Here is a 27,702-nt window from a genome sequence, read left to right as displayed (position 1 = left end):
TGAGGCCTGGACCAAGGCAGATGGACTGGAGGGAGGGCTCTGTTTCTTAAGGATAGGCCCAATGGCGTTGGGCCTGCCATTTCACTCCCTCCAGCCTGGATGGCTTGCCTTTCTCCCTCTCTGGATGATGGTGGACGGATGGGAGGGCGAATGTCACGCCCCTCTCCATTCAACATAGTATATGAACAAAAATATTTTATTTGTTTAGTATGTATATTTTCATTTGCATATCCATATGTATACATTAATATATTCATGCAGAAGTATCTCATCATGAAAATCGGCAGTGACGGCATGGGTGGGGAAAAAATAAATTGTGGCTCAGAATGAGCCCTGCCAGAGGCCATAATCCAACAAGCTTTTCCTTTTCCTCCTCCTCTCCTCTCCTCTCCCCACCCCCATCCCCACTCCTGACATAGGTACCCTCCAAGTACTCTCCTTGCGTTTCTCTTCCCTTTCAGGAAAGGAAATGTTTAGGAAGTGAAGGAGGAAGAGTCAGGGCCTCCATAACCCTCCACCCCGAGCAATTCTCCCACCTTCTAGGAGTTCCACCTCACAATTTGAGAACTGCTGCATTAGATCATTTCTCTATTATTTGCTTTGATAGTTTCTGGATTCATATTTTTATGAGGCTTGAAGACATCTCTTTGTCTTCCTTCTCTAACTCCTCACTCTTCCATCCATAGCTCTTTCTCTATAGACTGGGTCTCTTTATTGTGAGAAAGGGCAGGAAGACAAACATGTTGCAAAATGGTCCTGCCATGTTTTTTTTACCATTTCTCACATGATTGTGGCTTCAATCATAGAAAATAAAAATACTTTGCAGATATTGTATTTTCAAGAAATTGAAAATTCAAGGCTCGGTATTTATGAAAGTCAGTCCCAATCCATTTATAAAGTTTGCTAAACATAAATCTCATTGAAAGTAATGGAATGACATTTAATTTTCAACTAACTTTACATCAGGACAGATGGTTAACATGACCATTTGTATGGAGAGAGTGTGTGTGTGTCACTTTTTTATTCCACTATGGTTACTGAGAGAGAGGCCTGAGGGAGGAAGAAGGCCTGAGGGAGAGCATGGCCTCATCTATTAGTCAGGGAGTCAGGTTTGGGTAGGGTTGCTATATCCTGCTGGTGGGCGGGACTTTCTCGGTTTTGGGCGGGGCTGCATGGTCCTGCCCCAGTTTGGCCCCGCCCCTGAAATTTCACCCGCCCCTGGGCTGAGGGGAGTATTCCCTCCCCGCCTTAGCCCCGCCCCCGTCGCCACAGCAGCGAGGGCGGGGTCCAGGCCAGGAGGAAAAGCCTCCCTGGGAGGAGTATTCCCTCCCTGCCTTAGCCCCACCCCCGTCGCCACAGCAGCGAGGGCGGGGCGAAGGCCAGGAGGAAAAGCCTCCCTGGGAGGAGTATTCCCTCCCCGCCTTAGCCCCGCCCCCGTCGCCACAGCAGCGAGGGCGGGGCCCAGGTCCGGGGCTCCTATTCAAATGTAGGACACAAAAAATTGTGTCCTACATTTGATAATTTTGTCCTACATTTGTCCCGGTTTGGAGGTCCGGACCTATGGCAACCCTAGGTTTGGGGTATGTTAGATCCTTTACGTTTGTGCCTGGAGAACCAGTTGTCCTCCATGTTTTGCTCTTGAATGTTATTTACAGTACTTTATAATAAACCTTTTCCTTAAGTACTCTGCTTCTTTACACCCCTTTTCACGGCCTTAACTCGGCTAGTGTCTCACTGGTTGTCAATTACCAGTAGCAGTCCCAGCAATATCCCAACAGTCATTGGGTGGCAGCAGCAAATGTTATGGCATTAAAGGTGGTCTCAAAGTGTCCCATCCAGCTCAGCAGAGTGCAGTGGGACTATAGAGAACCTTCCCATGTTGATATCGGGTTCCTCTGCTTTTGTCTTACTCCCTGGGAGGGAATTTAAGACAGGGTAGGAAGCAGAGAAAACCATTGCAGCTGGTTGTTAAATACAAATGTGGTATATTTTTAAATAATGAAATTAATAATAATAATATAATATAGTTTATTTGTATCCCGCTTTTCCAAAACCTGATCAAAGCGGCAATTAGGACAATTTTCATATCCCCCACCCCCATCTCCATTGTTATGGTTTTTTCACCCCACAAGTAGACAGGCTGAGCTTCCCTTATCCAGAATTCCAAAATCTGAAATACTCCAAAAAGCAAAACTACATTCGTGGGTTGCTGAGATAGTGACACTCTTACTGTCTGATGCAGCCCCTGAGCTGCAGAAATAATGCATTTTGACACCACTTTAACGTCCATAGGTGAATGCTATGGAATCCTGAGATTTGTAGTTTGTGGTGGCACCAGAACTCTGACACAGAAGGCTGAATATCTCACAAAACTACAAATCTCAGAATTCCATAGCATCAATCAGTTAAGGCAGTGTCAAAATGCATTAATTCTGCAGTGCTGATATGGCCTTAGTTTCATGCACAAAATTATTTTAAAATATTGTGTAAAATTACCTTCAGGGTATGTGTATAAAGTCTATATGAAACATAAATTTTGTGTTCAGACTTGGGTCCCATTTCCCATTTCCATTATGTACATACAATATATTCAAAATCCAAAAAAATCTGAGATGCAGAACACTTTTGGTCCCAAGCATTTAGAATAAGGGATACTCCACCTTTACTATTTTTGGAAAGCGTTTCCAATTCAGCAATATCCATACAGTGGACTTTTCAGGGCCACTCATGGTGAACACAAGGCATTACTGCCTGAAACTGAGCAAGAAGATGCCTTTCTTACTCTAGCATGGACAGAGGATAAGGAAGAAAACAGAGGCTGGGAGCATTAAAAGGCTTTGCAGAAAGGAGCTTCTTTGACAAAGGCATTGTTAATTGAGGTATGCGTTTCCCAAGTTAAAAGAAGACTTCCAGTTTTGTATGAAAATAGAAGGCTTTTAAAACTTCTAGCTTTGGGATGATTTTTTAAAATTTAACCGAAATATAGACCAAAGATCTTAGACAAATCCTGCACCACAATCTAAATGCAAAACTTTAGGGCTTCCTCTCTCTCACCTCCACCCATTAATTTCTGTTCAGCATTCAGCTGCACGCATTATTTCACTCGCTCGCCGTTATGATCATGTCTCCCCTCTGTTGTCTTCCCTTCACTGGCTCCCTCTTCCTTTCCGCATCAGGTACAAACTTTTGCTACTCACCTTTAAAGCCCTGCATGGGCTGGCCCCTCTTTATTTAACCAATCTTCTCTCTCCCTACATCCCTACTCGCACTCTCCGCTCTGGTAGCCAAAGTCTCCTCTTTCAACCCAGGATCTCCTCTGCCCCATCCCGGATCCGTCCCTTCTCTCTTGCTGCCCCTCATTCCTGGAACCTTCTTCCTCTGCATGCATGGCTCATCACTTCCCTAACCAGCTTTAAGGCTGAGTTGAAAATCATATTGTTTAGGGAAGCGTTCTCAGGGAATTTGTGATTGTTATCTGGCTGTCTGACAATATTTGATGTGATGTGATTTGTTTGATATTTGATGTTTTTAATCTGTTTTTTTCCTTTCTATATGGTAATTTTATCTATTCCTCTTTTAATTGTTATTATCTTAGAATGTACGCCTTGGGCAGGCTTTTATTTACTCCTAATTTTACCGACTTTGTACAGCGCTGTGTATAATTACAGCGCTTTAGAAATAAAGTTTAATAATAATAATAATAATAATAACTCTGCATGGGGAAGTTAAATGTAATTGTCCTAGCTGTGTTGTCCCTCTTAACCTGTCTTGAAATGATATTTCAGTTCCATCCTACATATGTGGGGATTTCAGAAAGCAACAGTCACTATGCTACATCTTCAGAGCCCAGGGTCTGCCCTCTCTGTCTCCATCTTCACAGAATCATTCCTCACACTACATATATCTCTTCAGTGTGCTTTGTGACAGACAGGTTTTTAAAGGCAGCTGTTGGAAAAACATGATCCCTGGCAGGACAAAGTACCTTTTATCCTTAGTAAAAAAGGAAAAAAAAGAAAATTCATTTTTAGTGTTTAACATTCCACCCAGCATTAACCTGCCCCCACGTTGGCACATGTGAAGTAATAAAAAGTACTGTATGTGACTGTTTTCTTTGTCTTTTAGCAAAAACCTCCATTTAAATTCATGCTGTTTCTTATCTCTAATCCACATGATGTTTGTCTTAAATGGACATTACCTATGAAGCAGAGCTCTGCATCCCACTGGAGAGAATGATCTGTGGTGTCACAGAGAGTTCTTTATTCCTTCTTAGACTGGAGAGCTGAAAGGTCTCAGTGGACTTGCAAACCAGCTTTGCTGACTTAGGGCCTATTTCTCACATGTTGAATAATAATAATTCATTTTAATTCTTATTAAAGCCCTGTTTGTTCCAGTAAAACACTGATCACTTTCCACACTCTGTAGAGCCATATTTGTATCTTGTCACTTCTCCATAACTTTTGCAGTACTTTATAATATCAAAATATCTCAAGGAATCCACTGTGAAACTTCGCATTTTGTTACGATGTCTCTTGTTGACAGGTAATGAAGCTTGTTGAAATAATCTTAGTGTAAAAAGCATGGATTAAGAAATAAGAATGTCCTGCAAAGAGTAGTCTTCCTCATTGCTAATAGCCACTGAACCTTAGATGGGTTATCATAGACCAGCCTTTCTCAAATAGTGGGGCGGGCCCTCCAGGGGGGGTGCGAGGCTCTGTTATGCAGAGGTGTACTTATAACAATTTTATAGACAAATGATTCTATTTACAGTCGCGGGGGGGGTGCAAAATGTTTTCTTCTTGGGGGGGGGGGCATGACAGAAAATAATTGAGAAGCACTGTCATAGACAAAGTGTCTTGTATGGTAGCAGATTTATGTTCTTTATAAAGTTTCTTAGCAAACAGGAAAAAGAGGCAGTGTTTTACAGTAAAATATAACACTCTTATCTGTATGTGTATAAATTACATTCAGAGTACAGTGGTACCCCGAGATACGAAAGCACCGCCTTACGAAATTCCCGGGATACGAAAAAAATCCATAGAAAAAAACTGTTCCGGATTACGAAGGTTATTTCGGGTTACGAAAAAATTTTTGGTGCTTTTCGGCGCTTTTTCGCACGAAATCGCGGCTTTCCTGCGCTAGCGCCTATGGCTTTTTCGGCTTGCGAAGGTTTTCGGGTTACGAATGGCGCCCCGGAACGAATTAAATTCGTAACCCGGGGTACCACTGTATATACTTGCAGCCAGATTGATTATTGGGACTTCTAGGAGTGATATTGCCACACCAATATTAGAATCACTCCACTGGCTGCTAATTAGTTTCCAGGCAGGGCAAAAAGGGTTTGTTACTACTTTTAATGCCCTACATGGCTTGGGTCCAGGTTGTCTACAGGATCGCCTCCACCCGTATAATCCATTTTGTACAGTCAGGTCCTCTGGTGGACATTTACTCCAGTCAGCATTTTTCTTCAATGTCCTACATTTTGGGCTGAGTTTTGTCCTGCAGTTGTCCTGCAGTTTGGTCTTGAATTTGTTCCACATTTTGTCCCTGGTAAAAGTGGACAATTATGGCAGGACTAGGCTGCCAACTGTCATTCAGAGGACTTCTTCTTCAGCCACCCCAGACTGTGGAATGACCTGCCGGAAGAAATTTGACAGTTGAGTACAGTGGTACCTCGGGTTACGAAATTAATTCGTTCCGCGGCTAATTTCGTAACCCGAAAAACCTTCGTAACCTGAATTGCCATAGGCGCTAATGGAAAAAAAGCCGCGGCTCTGCCGCGGCTCCATTGAAAATAGCGCCGAGGTTTTTTCGTAACCCGAAAAAACCTTCGTAAGCCGAAACAATAAATCCCTATGGGATTTTTTCGTATCCCGAAAAATTCGTAAGCTGGGTAATTCGTATCCCGGGGTACCACTGTACCCTGTCTGAATTTAAAACAGCCTTAAAGACCAGTTTTTTTTCCAGCAGGCTTATCCAAATAATTTTTAAATTGTGAATTTTAAAAGTGGATGGTTTTAAAATGCATCTGTCTTATTTATTCTTTTAAACTGATGTGTATTTTAACTAATGTGGTTTTAATTGATGTTTATTATTTGTTAATTGTTGTTACCCACCAGATTCCATGGGGAGAGGCAAGTAAGAAATAATAAGTATTATTATTATTATTATACATGTACACAGTACTGGGGTATTGACAGTTCTTTCATGCAGACATAAGATGTCGGCATATCTGCCTTGGATGAGTATGTTCCCACAACCTTAGGTTTTTGCTTTCTTATGGCCCTTGAGATGCCTTACTGTTTGTTTATGATAATAAACAATTATGGGGGAGGGGGAGATAACCCATGTATAGCCTAGTCAAACACTGTTGTGACAAGTTTAGGGATTATTGCATTGGATTAAATTGTAGGTGTGGGATATGGGTGCAAAATGTGATGTTTTTGCTTTGGAGAACCATTGAAGGACATGACCATGTGTGACAGTTGCTGAGATTCTCTTGATTTACTGTTACAAAACTTACCATACTCTCTGACTGCAGACAGTTGTACTGTGGCTCACCTACCATACCTTATCAGTTTACACCCTCACCTTTCCTCAGAGAGTTCAAGACAATTTACAAGAATTGTAAAATGCAATAAAAGTAGCAATATGCAAAAATACAAAAAACAAAACAAGCATTTATAGAAGCCACTGCAAAGCAATTTAAAAACAGACCTATATAGAGCTGGGCTAGTCTCTTAGGAACATTTGGATTTGGAGGGTCGTGACTTAATACTGGAAGCTATAATGAACTTTGGGTTCTTTCAACATGGACAGCTCTGTCATTACAAATTCTCAAGGGAGAAAGATATTTTAGCCCTCAACAAGCAGAAACTAATGCTCCTGTTATTTGCCCTCTTATATAGTCCTTAATCTTAGCAGAGTAGTTATTATTTTGTATTGTGAAGTATTGGAGAGAGAATCTATGAGCACGTGTGTGACCTGGTTGTTGGTCACTTCTTTGCCCAGTTTCAGCTTTATTGTAGTATGGATGTTGGAGAGAATCCTCTGCTTCCGGGCATACAGCTGAACCTATATGGCCTTCTGGCTTCCCTTCTGTTGCTACAGTGCTGTGATTCAAACTATTTAAATAGGGTTACTTAAAACTTAAGCTTACAAAATAACTTTTATTCCTTACTGATAGCTTCCACAGAAAAGCCTACTTTGTGGCACTGTATAGTCCCATTTTGCAACTCAGCTTTTCAAGATACCATTTTTTCCTGACCTTGGTGTAGACAATGCTGATGTGCCCACAGCTGTAGCATTTTGCATGGTCTGTTACCTGTAATAATGAGAAATATTTAAGAAAGGCTTAAAGTAAAGAGAGTGTTTTTCCCACCTTTGATTTTTTTTTTTTTTTTGGTGTGTGTGCATGCGTGTGTGTGTGTATTGGACAAGACAGTTAGTTCTGAATTTCAAAAGTGGGAACAGGAAGAGTGTTGCTTGAAAAATCTTGTCCTAAGTGTTTTCATCTCTCTGCCCAATATGCCATACTTCCCCCTCTCTTTGTGTCACCTGGCCAGAACATAAATTGTATTCTTAATGACCAAATGTTAGATCCAAATTTGACCTGGGGCTGTCACAGACCAGGTATACAGAAGACTGCTAGCTCCATGTGATTCTCCTTATTATTGATAATAGCTTCTTTCTCCTCCTGGCTTTGGCCTACTCTCTGCACAGCTTTCTCCACACCAAAGTGGATATTTTACCTTCTTCTTCATGGTCTCTGCGAATCATACAAATGGGTTGTACTGCGCCTGCGCAGTGCCTTCGGAAACTTCTGGAATCACTAGGCAAAGTACACTTTGCAACATGTTGAAACTTTTTGGCGGTAACCCCGCCCATCCCCTATAAAACCTCTGTTCCCGCTCTTTTCCCCAGTTCCTTTTTTCCGCCGCGTTAGCTGCCATTAGGAACTTCGCTCTTTATCTCAATAAGGAATCACTGGAAATTTTGACCTCGGACCGTTTTTTGACTCTTCTCTGCCCTGCCCTTCAACTGATTTTGGCTTAGACTCGGACTGTTAGACCTCGCGCTTGTTTATCCCTCGGCTCGTCTTCCTCGCTCGTTGCAAAACCGGACCGTCTGACTTCACTCTCCGGATCATGCCATCGGTGCCCTTTAAGAAGTGCTCCGTGTGTGGGGGTAAGATTCCCGGCCAGGATCCCCATTCGTCCTGCCTCTTCTGCCTGGGAGAGACACACGTCCCTGCGTCTTGCGCCTTGTGCAAGTCTCTAACCCCCCAGGCGAGGAAAAATCGAGAGACCAGGTTGAAGGCCGCGATATACACTAAGGTCTTCACCTCGGGGGCAATGTCGTTTGTGGGGGCTTCTTCTTCCACCGCGACCCCTTTGCCGACCCTTGCCGAGGCTCCAACGCAACCACCACCTGCTGCCCCATCAACCCTCGCTGTGGGCGCTCCTACCACTCTGGCCCCTCCTGAGCGTGATCCGTCGGAAGAAGTCCCTCGGGCCCCGAAGAACGACAAAAAACATAAGAAAGGCTCTAAGGAGGGTCGTGACACCGACAAGGACTCGAGCTCCCATAAGGGTTCTGCCTCGAGATCCTCAGTCCCGAAGGCACCCACTTCCTCCACTTCGAAGTCGGGTTCCGCTTCGAGGCCCTCGACCATCAAGACCCCGATGCCTTCGGGCTCGGGCAAGTCACCGATGCAGACGGGGACCCCTTCATCATCTAAGAGGCCCCGCACCTCCTCTTTAGAGGGAGACCACTCTGCTTCGAAGCGACGTCATTCCGGCGATCGGGACCCCCAGAGGGAGGTGCCCCAGGACCACTCAGACTTTGACCGAGGGCGCGTGGAGACCGACCGCAGGGCGTCAGATGCCGATCATCGACCATCAGATCCACGACTGGCATCTAGATCGGCTAGGAGCTTGGTCTCCAAGGCTCCCCAAACTGACGGCAGCCGCTCGGATGGCCGCCTCGACTCGCCGCCAAGCTCCCGGCCTCTTCCCACCTCTCACCATATGTCAGAGGATGTCCCGGAGCCTGCTTCTCCCGCTAGTTCCAGGGATGGTCGTCGTTCCCTCACTCCAATGCCGACTCGCATGTGCCGTGTTGTTTCACCGTCGTCATCTCGAGACCCGCAACCGGAGTACTACTATGACACCGAGACGGACAGATACTACAAGCTGGTCCCCCGGGATGATGTTGACTCCCTCTTCGAACCTCGGGTTCAGAGATCCAGACCAAGAGCCTCTTCCAGACCCTCCAGGGCGTCGGCGTTTTCACCCCGTTGGGGAGAAGCTACCACCGATCCGAACGTCGTGGACCTCGAATCGGACGAAGAGACAGCTTCCCGGGCTTGGTATCGTCCTAGAGGTGACTCACTGTCCTCCCGAGATGATGACTATCAGTCGACCAACCAGGATTTTGCCCAGCCTGGCGCAGTATCACCGTCCGACAACGTCCGGACCTTCGCTGAGCATGTCATCAAAATGAGTAATGCTCTGGACATCAAGATCTCCCAGACCGAGGAGGAGGCGTCGGACCCGATTGAAAGACTAGTCCATGGCAAATTGCCAACCCCACCAGCAATCCCTCTCCTTCCCTCTCTGGAAAAGTTGGCCAGGCGTTCCTGGGAAACCCCCTCATCGACGGCATCCAACAACAGGAAGGTTGAGTCCCTCTACAGAATCTCGCCGACCACTCCATCATGGCTGTTTGGACACCCCAAACATAATTCGGCCATCGTGGAGGGATCCCAGCGTGCGTCGACCCCGAAGGCCTCCCTGATGCCCTCGGACAGAGAAGCCAAGAAAATTGACGCCCTAGCCAAAAAGGCTTACTTCTCCTCGGCTCTGGGCATGAGGGTAGCCAACTACAACGCATGCATGGGTGCGTATATCCAGTGGCTCATGGAGAAGGTCTCCCCTCTCGTTCCGGACCTGCCTGATGACTCCCAAGCAATCCTCTCGGAGGTCCGCAATGAGGCCCATTCAATCGGAGGATGGCTAATCACCTCGGCCAGGCATGCCACCGACTGCTCTGCAAAATCCATGGCCGCCGCCATAGCACTCCACAGACACACTTGGCTAAGGTCTTCGGACCTAAATCAGAACTCCCGCACGACCATCGAGGACATGCCCTTCGATGAGGAAGGCCTCTTCCATCGCGAAACTGACGAGAGGCTCAACTTCAAATATAGGATGAGGACCGCGGCAAAAAAGCACGGTATGTTATCCTCTCCCCAGTCATCTTCCTGCAAGCGCTTCACGGGTGTACGCCAGTGGTATGGCCAGGGCCAGAGACCCTACCAGCAGGATCGGCCCTTCCAGCGCCAGGAGCAGTCCAGGCAGCGTTTCCCGTCCCAATCTTCTTCCTCCTCGGGCCACCGGTCGGGGCCCAAGTACAAGAAATACTATAGGAGGCAGGATTCGGATCAGAACAAAAAACGGACCTGAAGAGACGCAGCGTACTCCGTCACTCCTTCTGTTCCGTCCTTCCTTGACAGGCTGAGGCCTTTTTCCACCACCTGGGCCTTGATTACCACCAATTCTTGGGCCCTCACCATCGTCTGTAGGGGTTATGCCCTTGAATTCAAAGAGCTCCCACCAACTGGAGCTGTCCTGTCCACACACCCCTCAGACACCCTTCTCGACGAAGTACGCACTCTTTTGGCCAAAGGCGCCATCTCCCCTGTCGACCCTATCGACATTCCCAGATGCTTCTTCTCCCGTTATTTTACGGTCCCTAAGCCAGATGGAGGTATCAGGCCTATACTGGACCTTAGACAATTGAATGCTTACCTGTCTTATCGTCGCTTCCGGATGGTAACGCTTGCCTCTATTCTACCTCTGTTACAACAGGACCTGTGGTTTGCAACAATCGACCTAAAGGACGCTTACTTCCATGTCAGCATCCGAGAGTCCCACCGCAGGTTCCTGGCCTTCGCCGTCGGGACGGACGTCTACAGATACAACGTCCTCCCCTTCGGCCTGTCTACAGCGCCTCGTATCTTCACCAAGTGCATGGCACCCATGATATCCCATCTGCACCGCCGTGGCATGAGGGTCTTCCCGTACCTAGACGATTGGCTCTTCGTGGCCCCTTCACGTCAAGAACTGCAGCGACACACCTCAGAGGCGCTCCAGCTCTTGCAGGACCTGGGACTGGTGGTCAACCTCGAGAAATCCCAACTGTTCCCCACCAAGCAGATAAGGTTCATAGGGTCTATCCTCGACTCGAACGACTGCACGGCATACCTACCTCCAGACCGTTTCCACGCTCTGGTCCGAGCCATCAACCGATGCACTGTAACAGCCAGGGACATCCAGGTGGCCCTGGGTCACATGGCATCGACAACATTCGTCACACCATGGGCAAGACTTCGATCTCGACCCCTACAGTCATGGTTCCTGTCGACGTTCGACCTCGAAAGAGACCCCCCGTCTCGCAGACTGACCATCCCGAGACCAGTCACACGCTCCCTCTGTTGGTGGCTCGACTCCCACAATGTCTGCGTCGGCATGCCCTTTTCACTGCCCCATCCAGAGTTGGTGCTCACCACAGACGCATCCGAAGAAGGATAGAGAGCCCACGCTCTGGACCTGTGGGCCAAAGGTATCTGGTCCCTGGACGAAAAGATGTTCCACATCAACGCACTAGAACTGTTGGCGGTAGAAAAGGCCTTAAGGGCCTTCGAGTCCTCACTCTCGGGCAAGGTCATCCAGCTCAGGACAGACAACACTACGGTGGTGTACTACCTGAACAAACAGGGAGGCACCAGGTCACGCACCCTCCTGGACATCACCCTCCGGATATGGGACTGGTGCATCGCCCGGGACATTTTACTTCAAGCAATACACTTACCAGGCGCCCAGAACTCTTATGCAGACCTACTCAGCAGGTCCCCGTCGTCATTTCACGAGTGGAGGCTCCATCCAGAGACGGTACACGACCTCTTTACCCGATGGGGAACTCCACAGATAGACCTGTTTGCAACCATGTACAACTCCCATTGTCCCCAGTTCTGCTCCCGGACGCTCACGGTCCAGGGAGGACGAGTTCGACACCCGGACATCGAGACCCTTCCCCTGGTGGCATGGAGAATCCATCCCTAGCACAGTTGCCAGCTTCGGTACGGAGGGTCATCCTGGCGGCCCAGAAGCCAGCCACCCAAAAATCCTATAGACTGAAATGGAACAAGTTTCTTCGGTTCCTGTCAGACAGACACCTCTCGCCAGCCCAGGTAACGACGCCGCTGGTCCTGGAATTCCTGATGTCCCTAGTTGACGCGGGCCTTTGCCTCACGTCTGTCAAATGTTACCTGTCGGCTATTTGTTCCTTCTTCCAATTTGAGGGCAAGCCCTCTTTTTTCAAAGACCCTCTAGTTAAAGGGTTTCTGAGGGGATGCAATAATTTACATCCTCAAGTTTCCTTACTGGCCCCGGCTTGGAGCCTCGAGACTGTGTTGGGGGCCTTACAGTTTAGGCCGTTTGAACCTTTAGCCACCACAGACATTAGACTCGTGACCTGGAAAACGGTTTTTTTGGTGGCTATTACCTCTGCCCGCCATGCGGGTGAACTTTGTGCCTTACGCCGGGACCAGCCCTTCCTTAGATTCCACTTGGACAAGGTAGTTCTCAGGACAGACATTACCTTCTTGCCCAAGGTTGTTTCTACCTTCCACATGTGTCAGGACATTGTTTTGCCTACCCTGGCTCCGAACCCGACTACCAACACCGAGAGGACCCTCCATACCCTAGACGTTCGTCGGGCCCTAGCCTTTTACTTAGACAGAACCAGAGACTCCAGCCGTTCCGAAAGACTGTTCCAGTGCTACTCGGAACCGAGGAGAGGACTACCTGTGTCGGCTCAGAGACTCTCGAAGTGGATATCTAATACCATTGCCCTAGCCTACGAACTCTTGGGCAAACCCTTACCAACCAGAGCTCGCTCCCATACCACAAGGGCGGTAGCGGCCTCTTCTGCCTTTCTGTCCGGCGTCCCTTTGGACGATATCTGTAAAGCTGCTATATGGTCACAACCGTTGACTTTTATTAAACATTATAGGTTGGACACAAGAGCCAAAAGGGATGCAACTTTTGGGAGAACTGTTTTGCTGTCGGGGCTACATTGACTATAGGGAGCCGTCCACTGGGTTCCAGACTCGGCCAGCATAAGATTCAATGCTTGGTGTTGTGGACGCCCTCATCAGGGCTTGTTTCTTCAGGTGGGATTCCTTTCCAAGTTTTATAAACAAAAACAATCAAATCTTTCATTTGTGTTCAGTTATTCTTTATTGAACCACTAACACTGTTGATTCTCTCAGGTGTCATGACACTCCCGCCTCCACTGACTTTAGCTTGCCAGTCTCAACCAATTTGTATGATTCGCAGAGACCACGAAGAAGAAGGACAGGTTGCTTACCTGTAACGGTATTTCTTCGAGTGGTCATCTGCGAATACATACAAATCCCGCCCATCCTCCCCTCAGTGTCCTGCTCAAATTGGCTCATTCTTGTCGCCTTCACGGCGGAAAATTGCGGAACTGGGGAAAAGAGCGGGAACGGAGGTTTTATAGGGGATGGGCGGGGTTACCGCCAAAAAGTTTCAACATGTTGCAAAGTGTACTTTGCCTAGTGATTCCAGAAGTTTCCGAAGGCACTGCGCAGGTGCAGTACAACCCATTTGTATGTATTCGCAGATGACCACTCGAAGAAATACCGTTACAGGTAAGCAACCTGTCCTTCTTTCCATATTATATACATCTTAGTTTTTCTACTTTTAAAAAAACCTCATAAAGCTGTATAAAAACACACACATTAATCTGTTCTATTTTATTTCAGTTACCAGTATGTTGAACATCAAACTTTCACACTTGTACTAGTGATTTTACAGGTAACCTCTTCCTGACCCAGTGACTCCTAAATCTTTGTTTAACATCTGAGCTGCTTCTGCCTTTAACTTTTCTAACAACAGATAATGTACCTACTGCAGGTGTTGTACAAGTATGTACGTATCTCCATGTTCTGAACTTTGGGGAAGTGAGGTCAGCCATAAGATGTAGTGTAAGCTTGGCTTTGCCACAGGAACATAGGAAAGTGCCTGTTAACTGAACTAGTCCACCTGACCCATTTATCTCAGCCTGACTTGTAGCAACTCCTCAAGTGTCAAGATTCTTTCTTAGCCCTTCCTGGAGACCCATAGTATTCCCTGATACTCTTTGTTCCAAGTAATCAGATCAAAACCTGCTTAGGTCCTGAGGTCAGATGAGATCAAGCGTATTGCTGGTGCTATGGTAGTGGGTGTAAAAGGGTACTCTTAGATCACTATGATACAGCTGACATTTCAGCCCAACTTTATAATATACCTAGTTTAGTTTTGTAATAGTTACGTTGGCCCTGGTGCAACCTCATACTTAGTATAGATCAAAATAATGTTGGTTACTTAAACTGAGGGGGTGGTTTGTGCTACTATTTTTAAATGCAGCATATCAGATGGTCAATAAGGTGGGCTGCATATTTCATCCTCTCTGCTACCATTCCTGGTCACTTTTTCTGCTCCTGAAGGGAAAGCAATCACACAGTAAAACAAAATGGTTGACTTTTTTGTCTCTTTCCCCTCTCCCACTCCCTTTTATTGTTAGCTCTCTTTATCTCTTTCTGTATTAATGCTGTGTACAACCTCTTGGACCCTTATTCTCCTTCTAGTGCACCCATCCAAGTGAGGAGGAGAAGGAGAGGATGGCTCAGATTCTCCAGATGGAGATCCCCAACTTCGGTAACAGCATCCTGGAGTGCCTGAATGAGCAGCGATTGCAGGGCCTGTACTGCGATGTCTCTGTTGTGGTGAAAGGCCATGCTTTCAAGGCACATCGGGCTGTGCTGGCTGCCAGCAGCTGCTACTTCCGGGACCTTTTCAACAACAGCAAGAGCACGGTAGTGGAGCTTCCAGGTGCCGTGCAACCTCAGTCCTTCCAGCAGATCCTCAGCTTCTGCTACACTGGCCGCCTCAGCATGAATGTGGGTGACCAGTTCCTGCTCATGTACACAGCAGGCTTCCTGCAGATCCAGGAGATTATGGAAAAGGGGACTGAGTTCTTCCTGAAGGTCAGCTCGCCCAGCTGTGACTCCCAAGGCTTGCACACGGAGGAGACGCCTTCATCTGAGCCGCAGAGCCCCGTGGCACAGACGTCCACCTGGCCCTCTGGCAATACACCCCTGCCCCTGGTCTCTCGCGTAAAGACAGAGCAGCAGGACTCAGACTCTGTCCAGTGCACATTTGTGGTTAAGAGGCTCTGGGAAAGCAGCCAGAAAGAAGGGGGAGGTGGTGGCGGCGGTGGTAGTAATGGCAGCCGCAAAATGGCCAAGATCTCCTCCCAGCAGGATTTGAGTGGTGGGGGGAACCGACAGGCCCAGCAGCAACAGCAACAACAGGCGCAACAAGCCCAGCAGCAGCAGCAGCAGCAGGCCCAACAGCAGCAGCAGCAGGGGGCCCTAACGGGAGGAGGTGGAGGGGCAGGTGTGGTCAGTGGCCCCAGCACTTCAGACCAGACTAGCCCTGGCACCTCCAGCGCCTACACCAGCGACAGCCCCAGCTCCTACCACAATGAGGAAGATGAAGAGGAGGACCCTCCTGAGGAGGGCTCTGATGAGCAGTACCGGCAGATCTGCAACATGTACACTATGTACAGCATGATGAATGTAGGACAAACGGGTGAGTGTCAATTGTGGGTTGCCAATGCGTGGTATTCCTAGTCTCTGTCTTAGTTAGACAGTATTTAGTTATGTTTTTGTTTTTTGTTTTTGTCAAAACAAATCTGCACCAGGGTGGAGCTGAGATGTGAGGGAGATTCTGGAGTCTGGGGAACAGTATGACAAGTATTGCAGCTGGATCTGCATGGTGAACAGTAATCATGTCTACTTGCGCTGTATCACATACCAGGCAAAAACATATCTTTTTTCACATGCCTGGGCAACAAAAATGTGCTATGGGGAGCTTCTGTTAACCTCTGTGTTCATGCAATCTAAAAATGAACAAGCATATAACACTCTTGCGTATTATGAAGCGTATGTGAAATGTTCTAGTTAGTATTTAGCAGCCCTTCCTGTAATGTTCCTGTAATATCCCTGTGAGGTTAATTTATTGTCAGTATTAGATCAAACAACTAGCCATGCTGGTAGAGGAATTCTGGGTGTTTCTGTTCAATAACATACATTTTCCAAGCTCTGGTTAAATATTACTATTGAGTGGGGAAAACATCTGGCAGTTATTTAATTCTACATTTCACATAGCCTAAGAATCAAACCTTGATCAGTCTTCTAAAGTGAGCACCTCTGTGTAGAGGTGTAGAATTATTTACAAAGGTTTGATTTAGTGATGACTGAAAATGTCTAAATATTAAACATAATTCCTTAAATGTGTGGCTTATAAGGAAGAGAATGGCCAGTGCTTTGAAAGTATACTCTGTGAGTAAATGAACTGAGTGAGTGAACAAAGATGAATTTGCTGGATGTTTTTGCTGGTGATTTTTCTCATGTTCTCACAGTAGCTGTGACAGTGAGTGACTTAATACCCCCTGTGCCTCTCTGTTTCTTTTTACTTGAATTCCTGAGGGTGAGATACTCAGACCTTTTTCTGAAATGTGGTCCACAAATATCCATATTCAGAAGTGCAGAAGCAGTTGACCTTATAGAGGCTTAAGGCTTAGAGCTTGGAAAAAGTCCTTTTGTTGGACCACAACTCCATTTCTCCAGCCTTTGTGAGCAGTGATCATGCTAGCTGGGAGATTCTAAGAGAAGTGGCCAAAAAACGTAACTCTCCCAAGCTCTGCTAGGACTGTCATCCATGACTTCGTAGCTTCCAAGCGTGCCTTTTCTACCTGGGACTGCTATTGAAGAGAGCAAAGAAATCTTGGAGATCATTCTGTTCATACACGCTTAGTTGTCTCCTTGCTCTCTTTTTGGAGGCACTTTTGAAAATCTTTCTAAGCTGCCTTTGATAGCTGAGTTGTTGCTGCTTCATTTCTGCCTCTGTACAATTGTTGTTTTGTTTTCATTATTTTTAATTGGTTGTTAACTCTGTTGTGTTCCACTGAAACTTTCTGAGAAAAAGTATATAGGTTTTTAAAAATAAAACACACTCTGAGCCATGGCATCTCTGTGGTTTAAATATTATTTCAGCCACCCACATGGAACAGGGTGTTGAGAAAGGTGGAGTTTCCAATGTCACATTTCCTCTCTCACTCTTTAATATTGTGCCATGTGATTGTTGTAAAGATGGCCAAGGGTTATGGGATGCACCTTGGGAAGTAGCCTCAAAACATGTGTTATTGATGGTGATGAACTGCAGGCTTCTATTTGAGATATTCAGGCGCGTTACAGATGGGCCTAAGAGGCGCCGTCCTTGTGCCGTGATTACGCACGAGGGGCGGCGCTTCCAGGCGCCGCCATCTTGACATAGCGGACGCTCTGTGTCTGCACGTCCCAACCCGGAAGAGATGTCGCAAGTGCGCACTTTGGCACTTGCGACGTCTCTTCCGGGTTGCCGGAAGGAGCGCGATTTTCGCGCTCCTTTTTTGCAGCGCGGAGGAGTTGCGCGGTTTGACTGCTGCTGTTCCTCCACGCTGCAACCGGCAGCGGCCTGAGACCGCCCCTTTTGGGCAGTCTGTAACAGGCCCATGTGAGGATAGAGAGCATAAAAAGTATGTTTTAAAATATGGGTTAGTCTCCCCACCCCATCAGTATCACATTTGTGTATATGCACACATACTTTCCAACCATTCAGTGTGGATCAATTTTTTTCTGGGATTTTACTTAATGAATTAAATTTATATCCATTCTTTTTAGTAAAAAGGTGCTTGAGAGTACTAATAACACTAATATACAAATAGAAGCAGATATAGAATCCCTTTCCATCTGCAGGGGTTTGGTTTCAGCCTCCTCTCCTGTGGATGGGAAAAAAGGCTGATGACTGCACCTCATTTTATTCAAAGGCAGCAAAATGTGCACAGCTGTGCGAGTAGATCCAGTGTGCATATGGCACCATTGAATAAAATGGGCCGTGGTGATCTGTGAGCGCATAAATCCGCGATTAGCTAGCATGCCAGTACAGCAGGCTCACAGTATATTTAAAACACAAAACTTACATTTTTAAAATATGGCTTAAAACACATAAATAAAAGAAAACAGCACCCTCTTCAATTCTAACGTGACCTAAATGCGACAGAGATCTGTCTGAATAAAATGATTAACAGCAATTTTCAATAACACAACAGAGAGAGTCAGACTACCACCTCACAGCAGCAAGTTCCAGAACCTGGATGCAACCACCAAGAAAGCCCTGTCTTATGTCCCCATCACACATTCCTGTGATGCTGGCTATGCTGACTGTAAGGAAGCCTGGCTCCAAGTTATATAGGTTTTGACAGGTCATAACCAGCACTTTGAATTTTTCCCAGATACAGACTGTTAGCCAGTGAAGAGAGTCATATGGTCCCTATAGCTTTCATTTGTTAACAATCATACTACCACGACATCTTGGCCTAACTGAAATTTCTGAACACTTTTCAAAAGTAGGCCAAATTGGATGTAATAAAAGTATGTACTATTACCATTGTCAAATGTGAGGTTTTCAGGAATGGGCACAGTTAGCATGTTTGCCTTAAGTGTACAAACACACTCCTGTCCACTACTGAAACCTGGACATCCAAGTTCAGTCAAACTAGAAACAACCTTCAAAAAGAGTACGATTGGGAGGCTGAATCTTTATACTCTGAGCTGTCTTTCAACTGAAGCAGTTCTGTCTTGTTCTGGATTAAGCTTCAGTTTGTCTTTCCTCATCAAATCCATCCCAATATCAGAAGCATAACCAGAACAGTTTCAGTGGATTTTTTAAATAAATATTTTATTGATTAAAAAAAATATAACACATACATTACATACATACATTGCACATTATTACATACATTGCAAACATAAACATACAATACAAAATTTTAGTCTCCTGATCGAAAGGGTCATTTGGCTGTGAAATTTTGAATCTTTCTATTCATTAATACATTTGTGACATAATCTGACTTTCTATATGCCGATTACTTTCTTATATGCTAGCCTTATATATTTTCTTTCTCAATAATAAATTTTACTCTGCTAAATAAATACAATACAGTCCTTATTAATTTTCCATCCTTTTACAAACTAAGAAATAAATTTATCCATTTTCCTTTCACTCTTAATGAATTCTATTAATGGCATCCAGCTTTTTTTCCACTTATTCCAATCTTTGTCCCTGATCAAGCAGGTAAGCTTATCCATTTCAAAATATGTCATCAGTTTTAGGAACCAGTCATCCCATGTCAGGTGATTTTTCCTTTTCCAATATATAGTGTAAACTGTGAGTGCCGCCGATATCATGTAAAGTACACCAAAGTTATTTTCTAATTGTGTGTCCTCAATCATATTTAACAAATAACATTTTGGATCTAACTTAAATTGACATTTTAATATATTTTGAATTTTTCCATGAATTTGATTCCAGTATTTTTTTGCTAATTCGCAGTTCCACCACATATGCAAAAAAGAACCCAGTGCTTTCCCACATTTCCAACAAATTGGATTACTATTTCTGTTATTGGTTATTCTAGTGGGCGTAAGGTACCATCGAAATAATTTTCTTTAACATCTATACATACAGTGTGTTTTAATCTATTTTTCCAATTTTTTGCCCATTGTTCCAGGGGTATTGCTTCATTTAGATCTTGAGCCCATTTGATCATTGTAGGTTTCACCGTTTCTTCAAGCATTTCCAATTTTAAGAAGAACTTATAAAATAAGGACACTTTTTTGGAATTATTGTCAAAGATAATTTTATCAAAAATTTAATGTTGCCAATTATATTCCTATTAATTTATTATCCAACATAAACCTCTCTTTGATTTGCCGATATAGAAACCAATGTAAAGAAAAGCCATTAGCACATAGCTCTTCTTGAGACTTTAGTTCTGGCATATTAGTCACATGATCAAATTTAGTCAAGTCTTTATAGTTTAACCATCTTGTAGGGGACATACTGTCCTTTCTGTGAAAAGCCTCATTTACTGATGTCCAGTAAGGCAATTTTCTATAAATTAAAGGTTTAAATTTAACCCAGGCTCTAATTAGAGGCTTCCACACACAGTGATTAAGAAAGATCTTATTGACTTTAACTTTATCATAGTAAAGATAGGCGTGTAATCCATAAATCAAATCTATTGTTTCTAAGTTCAACAATTCCATGTTCTCAAGTTTAAACCATTCAGTCAACCAGTCGAAGCAACAAGAATAAAAATAGATTTTTAAACTTGGTAAACCCAATCCACCTCTTTTCCAATCATCCTGCATTGTCTTAAATCTCACTCGGGGTTTTTTCCCATCCCACATGAATTTACTAATTTCTCTGTCCCATTGCAGAAAATGTTTTTCATTTGAGATAATCGTTTCAGTGGATTTAATTGGAAAGGGGAGGTACAGTTGTATATCATCAGCACACTGGTGGCATTGAACCACAAAACACCAGAAGACATTTCCCATAACAGCAAACAGGAGTCCCTGTTCATCTGCACCAACATTTGAACTTGTCATCCACAAAGGACTGAAACCACCATCAAACAGTAAAACAGCCTCTATGTCCCATCTCAGACAAGTGATTCAGGAGAATATCATGTTCAACAGCACTGAAAGTTGCTAAGAAGGCCAGCAGATCCAACTAAGAGTTCCCACTGTCCAGATCCCAGTCTAGACCAGTGCTTCTTAAAAGTGATGGTCTATAGACCCATGCCAATCCGTGATCCATTGGCTGCCCTGCTCTGGTGAGTTTCTAGGAAAGAAAGAAGTAATTGTAGCCAATGGACACAAATACGGTTCTGGTCTCACGCACATTGGGGCAGGGGAAGAATTGTCCAGCCTCCTGCATCAGATAGCTTGGGAAGCATTGACCTAGATCAGTGTTTCTCAAACTTTGGTCCTCCTGGTGTTTTCGATTTCAGCTCCCAGAAGTCCTGTCCATTTGGGCAAACAATCAGGAATTTTGGGAGGTAAAGTGCAAAACATCTGGAAGACCGAAGTTTGGGAATCACTGACCTAGATAATCTGTTTCACTTAGAGCTGAGTAGCCACAGCCAGCACCTTGTCTAGGAACGAAATAATAGAAACAGTCCAAAGTTTATAAAGTAAAGGTGGGATTCAGGGAGTGTTTTGTTTGATTGATTGATTGGTTGATTGATTTTAAGCAGAGGTCTTTCCTCACCACTGACCTAGATTTCCCTTTGGCAATAAGAGTGACCAGCATTTTTCACCCTTAGAATCATAGAATTGGAGCAAACCACAACGGTCGTTCAGTCCAATTCCCTGCCATTGGTCTTCTGTTGAAAATATCCAGTACGTATAGTGTTAAATGGCTTTCTGTTCTTGGCAGATGGAGTAGCTCTTGTGGTCCCATTTTAAAAAGGGATGTGATAACAAATCCATAAATAATTCTTATGGCATGTCTATGTGGTTGCAGATTTAGAAGCTTTTAAAGAAGGGGAAAATGTCTTATTTGGATTCCACAATTTCCACTTCTATTCCATACTTGCTTTTCCCCAATTTTCTTCATTTTAAAGAAAAATAAAAACCTCTCCTTCCCTGCCTTCTTTGCCCAGCAGAGAAAGTGGAAGCACTGCCAGACCAGGTGCAATCGGAGTCTCGTAACCGGATACGGGTGCGGCAGGACCTGGCTTCGCTGCCAGCTGAGCTTATCAACCAGATTGGGAATCGGTGCCATCCCAAGTTGTACGATGAAGGTGATCCAGCTGAGAAACTGGAACTTGTGATTGGTGAGGAAAATTACTTAGCCCATTAGGGTCAAGAATTAATATGGAGGTGTGGAGAAGCTTATTGGCTTTGAACTAGTTGCAGCCAGTAAGAGCCTGGTTACTTGCCATTTCACTCTGATGCACTGAGGCTTTTGGTGGGGGGTGGTTTTTTATTGTTGTTGTTGTTGTTGTTCAATGACTATGTGTTCGAGCTTATCCCCCAAAACAAGGTGGCCTTGATAGTTAGCATATATCATGCTGGAATTCAGGAAGTCTGCTCATTCTATGGCAGCCTTTCTTAAATATCCCTCAAATCCAGAATTCCTACCCTACCCACCCCCATAAAATGTTAACTGGTAAATCTCATCATACAGCCCTGCACCTTCCATAAAGACAAGCAGTGGAGAGGGGATTGAGCTCAAGGAATAACAAGCTAAAATTATGCATCTGCAGTTTTGCTTAGCACTAAATCCATAGCACTAAATGTGCACATGGCCACAGAGCCTCATTAGCCCTTGGGATAGCCTACCCAGGCAGATTAGCTTCCAGTTTTTGTAGCTTTGCTCTATGGTATTTTCTGCCATGGTGGATCAGTTGAAATGAGCTAAATGGGACCTTATTGTGCCTTCTGCTTTAGGCTGAGAGCAAACTCTGAGGAAATCATGCTTGAAATGAATGTCTTGAATTAAAGTAGAGAAACTCATTCTTTCAATTTAAATGCTGCTGAGAGAGAAGCCGGGAGAAAGTGTCAAAGGAGATCCATTTTTAAATCGTGCTTGATTATAAACCCATATTTTAGTTTTCCTTGGCCCCACTAGAGAATTCAAGATTGTTGGACTGACAGCAAGCAGGCTGATGCTCAGTTGTTCAGTGGGAAAGGCAGAAACTCTCTTAGTGCTCTTGTCAACTTGGTAGTATCTAGCACATGGTATCCCGCATAGAGTGCTTTTGAAAGATTTGGTTGCTGCTGATTGTCTTTCCTGTATAAGTTCCAAACTATTTCCTCTTCCTGCCCAGGAGAAGAGATTGCTCAAAAGCCAAGCCTCTTCCAGCCCAGTAGATCTCAATCCTGCTTGTTAGTTTTTCCAAACTTCTTCTTTTGGCTTCCTAATCTTTGTGTCTATCTTCCCAGGATTACTGAAATGCCATAGTTCCTAGCCACAAATATCCCCTAAAGGACTGTATAATAGTCATGGAATGTAATATGCAGCCTCACCAAGGCCACTTGTGCAGCTGAATTGCAAAGACAGGGCTAGGCTCACAAAAACTATTAACGACCTCATGTTAAGCATCACTTTCCACATGTTATTGGAAGTGAAACGGGCTGTGGATCTTATCAGAACTACATGAAATTTTGTTGCTCCCACAAAGCATTTAGGAAAAGGTGATATTTTGTTAGAAAGCTTATTTATCTCAGGCCAATGTGGAAGTTTTGTGTTTTTACAACAGGCTTTGTCTCCCTCTGCATCTCCCCCCCCCCCCTTTCTCTGTTTCACTTTCCTGCATAGGTACCAATGTGTACATTACTCGGGCACAGCTGATGAATTGTCATGTAAGTGCTGGGACACGACACAAAGTGCTTCTCAGACGGCTATTAGCATCCTTCTTTGACCGGTGAGTTCTCAACGGATGTGTTGGAAGAGGAGTCTTGTGTCTGTCTGGTTCCCCGCTCCCTTGTTTGCTTCGGTTTTTGCACCCATATATCTTTCTGCTTTAGAGGTAAGGAGCTCTTAAAAACTTTGCTAGAGAGAGAGGACAAGATAGGTACTAGGCCTTCAACTAAATCCAGATTGAGATAAACTGAGCTGTCAACTGGGAAAGGGATGAAGTTAGCGAGTCTGTTTAGATTTTAATTGCTTTCTCTTTAACTGCTTGCTAGGAATACCCTTGCCAACAGTTGCGGCACTGGAATCCGCTCCTCTACCAACGACCCTAGCAGGAAACCTCTAGACAGCCGGGTGCTGCATGCCGTGAAGTGTAAGTGTTTGCTAAAAAGATCCTGGGGTGGGGCTTGAGGGTATGGGAGTCAAACAGAGCCTTCTTGAAGGAGAGTTTTGGGAGTTGTCTGTAGCTGTGTAGCATCAGAACAAGGGGCTGTGTGTCGTAGTCAGATCCTTCAGGGTCCTCAAATCCATTGTGATCACAGCAGAAGAGATCGTCTTAGTGTTGCATGTAAAGACTTCAAAATGGGTCCTCTCTCTCAATGGATGCAGTAGCTGTAGACTTGGCCAAGTGTCAGTTATATTGGTGTTTTGGCAGCCGCCAGGCAGATGTTGGCACTGGGAATCAAGAGGTATGGAATTGTTCCCTTTTGGTGCTCTACTTGCTCCAATCACAACTTTGCATCCTTTCCCTGTCTCAGTTTATTGCCAGAACTTTGCCCCAAACTTCAAGGAAAGCGAGATGAATGCTATTGCTGCTGACATGTGCACAAACGCACGGCGTGTCGTCCGTAAGAGCTGGATCCCCAAACTGAAACTACTGATGGCTGAGGGCGATACCTACACGACCTTCATCAATGACACTGGCAAAATGGAGCCAGACATCATGGGGGTGGAGCACAGCTTTGAGACAGGCAGCCATGATGGTGATGCAGGCACTTCTGCGGAGGGCCTCCAGTAAACATGCCCAAGGTCTCTTCTTTTTTTCCCAATCAATGATTTTTATTTCCTAAGTTGATTTTTGTAGAATTGTTTTCCACCTTTTTTCATTTCCTTTCTTTCATTTTTTTCCGTTGTTGGTTTGTTTTTGTTTTGGCAGAGGAGAAAGAAAGCATTTGTGCTGTCTCCTTTCAAAAACAAATTTTCTTAAACATGGGCCTTGCTTCCTTAAGCACCACAGGTAGTATGAGCTCATAGGGGAGGCTCTGCTGATGTATTGGCAGTTCTGGCTGGCATTCTCACCCTCCTCTCCCCTCCCCCAATCCCCACCTTCCTTCTATTCTCATGCTATAATTTTTTTTAGAAATATATTTTAGTAGATTTTTTAAAAGCAAACAAATTTGCAAAAAATAAATAAAAAAGGCCATGATCCAGAGAAGTATGGTTCCAGAATGCTGCCTCTTCTTTCACCAGACCTAGTTCTCTCCAGACATGGCTCTAACTTGGGTTCATCACCAAGTCTTTCCTCAGGTCTACATTAGAGAGTGGAAAAATCCTAGTGCCATGATAAACATAAACAGGGAAGGGCTTTTGAACCCAATGCTGTTGTTTTGTCATATCCTTCCTCTTCTCTCTCCTCTTAGTTAGGCATGCTCAGGTCTTGCAGTCCCTCTCCTACTGCTGTGTTAGTATCTTTCTACACATGCACACACAACTCTGCTTTGCATGCCCCCCAAACCTATGCACCTTCCTCACTCTCAGAGCGTGAAAGTAATTAGTTATAAATAAAAAATCCTAGTAATTATTATTATAGTTATTGTTGCAATAACTAAGACATACTAAACATTACAGTTGTTGAGGAATCACTCTTTTTGCAGTGTGACTATAACTGCTTGAGTTACGTTTATAGTTACAGGGCGTGTTTTGTATCACAGGCCAGCAATTTCGTAGCATTCTGATGCTTTTCTAAAAAGTGACTAAAAGGAACTGTTTTAAATGACAGAGGGGTGTTACTTTTTAAATTCATAATTTAAATTGTAGGTATCTAAAAATGGGCCTTGGAAAGGTAATGGTAGCTATTTACATTTTAAATTGACTTGGGGTTTTTTTTTGGGGGGGGGTGCATTTTGTTTTTTAAAGTAATGTTGTGATTGGTGGCCCTTTATTTGTTTGTCTTACAGGTTTTGATTGGGTGGCCTATAAACTTGATAGTATGTAGCCAAACCAGTATGGCAGAGCAATTTGGTGGCACAGAGTCAATGGAGGGAACAATGTTGATACCCCCATAGATGTTAGGGATGCCACAAGACCAGCATCCGCTTATAACACAGCTGTGAGACCTCCACTTTCTTCTGGAGCTTTTCACAGAAATGGTAAGGTGTTGTACAGGGTGCAGTTTGCAAACAGTTCAGTTTTCAGCCAGTCTGTAGTTCTATCAGGGACAGTAGCACATATGCAGAAGCCCGAAGTGCTACAATTTTGGAGGCTGAAATTGTATACTGAAAGACAACTGTCTGTCTTCCTCTGTTGTCATGGTCTAAAACTGAGCCTAGAACTTGCTTTTTCAATATCCCTGCTAAAGAACTGGTCCTCTGTCCAGACCACACTTTTGCACACTGTTTCAACAAATGACAGCCATTTCTGCTGCTTCAGCTTCACAAAGGTTGGGGACCAGGTTCTGAAGGAAGAGACAAACCCCAGGGAGAAAGCCTCCCTTCCTTGAGCCTGACAATTTCACAACCTCCCCAATACATGAGGATGTTGGATGACAGCCTCTAAGCCTGGAGACAAAGGGAGGGTGTGTCCTGTTGGACTCTTGAGGCCAGTGTCTCTGTCAAGTGGTTTGAAAACTTTGCTGGGGCTTCATTTCCAACAATAGACAATAAACTGCAACGTGAAATTTCACTTCTTGCCTTCCCCCACTCTATCAGTTTTCACTTCTGAGTGTCAGTTGATCCAAAGGCTTGGTTTTTTAAGACTGAGAGAATGTGGAGTCTGGCATGAACACCTAGGTTCTAGTTACTTTTACTGCGTCTCCATACACACAGTGTAGATATTGGAATCATAGAGTTGGAAGAGACCGCACGGGCCATCCAGTCCAACCCCCTGCCATGCAGGAAATCCAAATCAAAGCATCCCCGAGAGATGGCCATCTAGCCTCTGCTTAAAGACCTCCAAGGAAGGAGATTCCACTACACTCCGAGGGAGTGTGTTCCACTGTCGAACAGCCCTTGCTGTCAGGAATGTTGAGGTGGAATCTCTTTTCCTGCAGCTTGCATCCATTGTTCCGGGTCCTGTTCTCTGGAGCAGCAGAAAACAAGCTTGCTCCCTCCTCAATATGACATCCTTTCCAATATTTAAACAGGGCTATCATATCACCTCTTAACCTTCTCTTCTCCAGGCTAAACATCCCCAGCTCCCTGAGTCGTTCTTCATCGGGCAAGGTTTCCAGACCTTTCACCATTTTAGTCGCCCTCCTATGGACACGCTCCAGTTTCTCAATGTCCTTTTTGAATTGTGGTACCCAGAACTGGACACAATATTCCAGGTGGAGCCTGACCAAAGCAGAATACAGTGGCACTATTACTTCTCTTGATCTAGACACTATACTTTTATTGATGCAGCCTAAAATTGCATTGGCCTTTTTAGCTGCCGCATCACACTGTTGACTCATGTTCAACTTGTGGTCTACTTGGACTCCTAGATCCCTTTCACACGTAGTTTCATTCAGCCAGGTGTCACCCATCCTATATCTGTGCATTTTATTTTTCCGCCCTAAGTGCAATACCTTACATTTCTCCGTGTTGAATTTCATTTTGTTAGCTTTGGCCCAGCTTTCTAGTCTATTCAGGTCATTTTGGATCTTGATCCTGTTCTCTGGGGTATTAGCTATTCCTCCTAATTTGGTGTCATCTGCAAATTTGATAAGTATGCTCCCAATTCTGTCATCCAGGTCATTGATAAAGATGTTGAATAGCACTGGGCCCAGGACAGAGCCCTGTGGGACCCCACTGGTCACTTCCCTCCAGGATGAAAAGGAGCCATTGTTGAGCACCCTTTGGGTTCGGCCGGTCAACCAGTTACAAATCCATGTAACAGTTACCTTGTCTAGTCCACATTTTACAAGCTTGTTTGCAAGAATGTCATGGGGAACTTTGTCAAAGGCCTTACTGAAATCAAGATATACTATATCCACAGCATTCCCTTCATCTACCAAGCTGGTAATTTTATCAAAGAAAGAGATTAGATTTGTCTGGCATGACTTGTT

The 27,702-nt window shown here is 44.8% G+C and overlaps 1 protein-coding gene across 5 annotated transcripts in view; it reads left to right on the top strand.

The window, feature by feature from the left end:
* NACC1 (nucleus accumbens associated 1) overlaps nt 1-24,873 on the top strand; it is a 39,073-nt gene extending 14,200 nt beyond the window's left edge. The window contains exons 1-7 of one of the 5 annotated variants that reach the window (XM_042454733.1): nt 5,610-5,653; nt 13,850-13,901; nt 14,714-15,719; nt 21,682-21,855; nt 23,343-23,448; nt 23,714-23,811; nt 24,197-24,873. In XM_042454733.1, the coding sequence (XP_042310667.1) occupies nt 14,747-15,719; nt 21,682-21,855; nt 23,343-23,448; nt 23,714-23,811; nt 24,197-24,456 (1,611 nt within the window). In that variant the 5' untranslated portion in view covers nt 5,610-5,653; nt 13,850-13,901; nt 14,714-14,746 and the 3' untranslated portion in view covers nt 24,457-24,873. Of the gene's footprint in view, nt 1-5,576; nt 5,654-13,844; nt 13,902-14,713; nt 15,720-21,681; nt 21,856-23,342; nt 23,449-23,713; nt 23,812-24,196 lie in introns of those variants that run through there. The other 4 variants (XM_042454735.1, XM_042454734.1, XM_042454736.1 and 1 more) reach the window with 4 other exon arrangements.
* The last annotated feature ends 2,829 nt before the right edge of the window (nt 24,874-27,702 follow it).

Source organism: Sceloporus undulatus, chromosome 2 (genome assembly GCF_019175285.1).
Source record: "Sceloporus undulatus isolate JIND9_A2432 ecotype Alabama chromosome 2, SceUnd_v1.1, whole genome shotgun sequence".
NCBI classification, from domain to species: domain Eukaryota; kingdom Metazoa; phylum Chordata; class Lepidosauria; order Squamata; family Phrynosomatidae; genus Sceloporus; species Sceloporus undulatus.
This window is presented reverse-complemented; position numbering and strand designations above follow the sequence as displayed.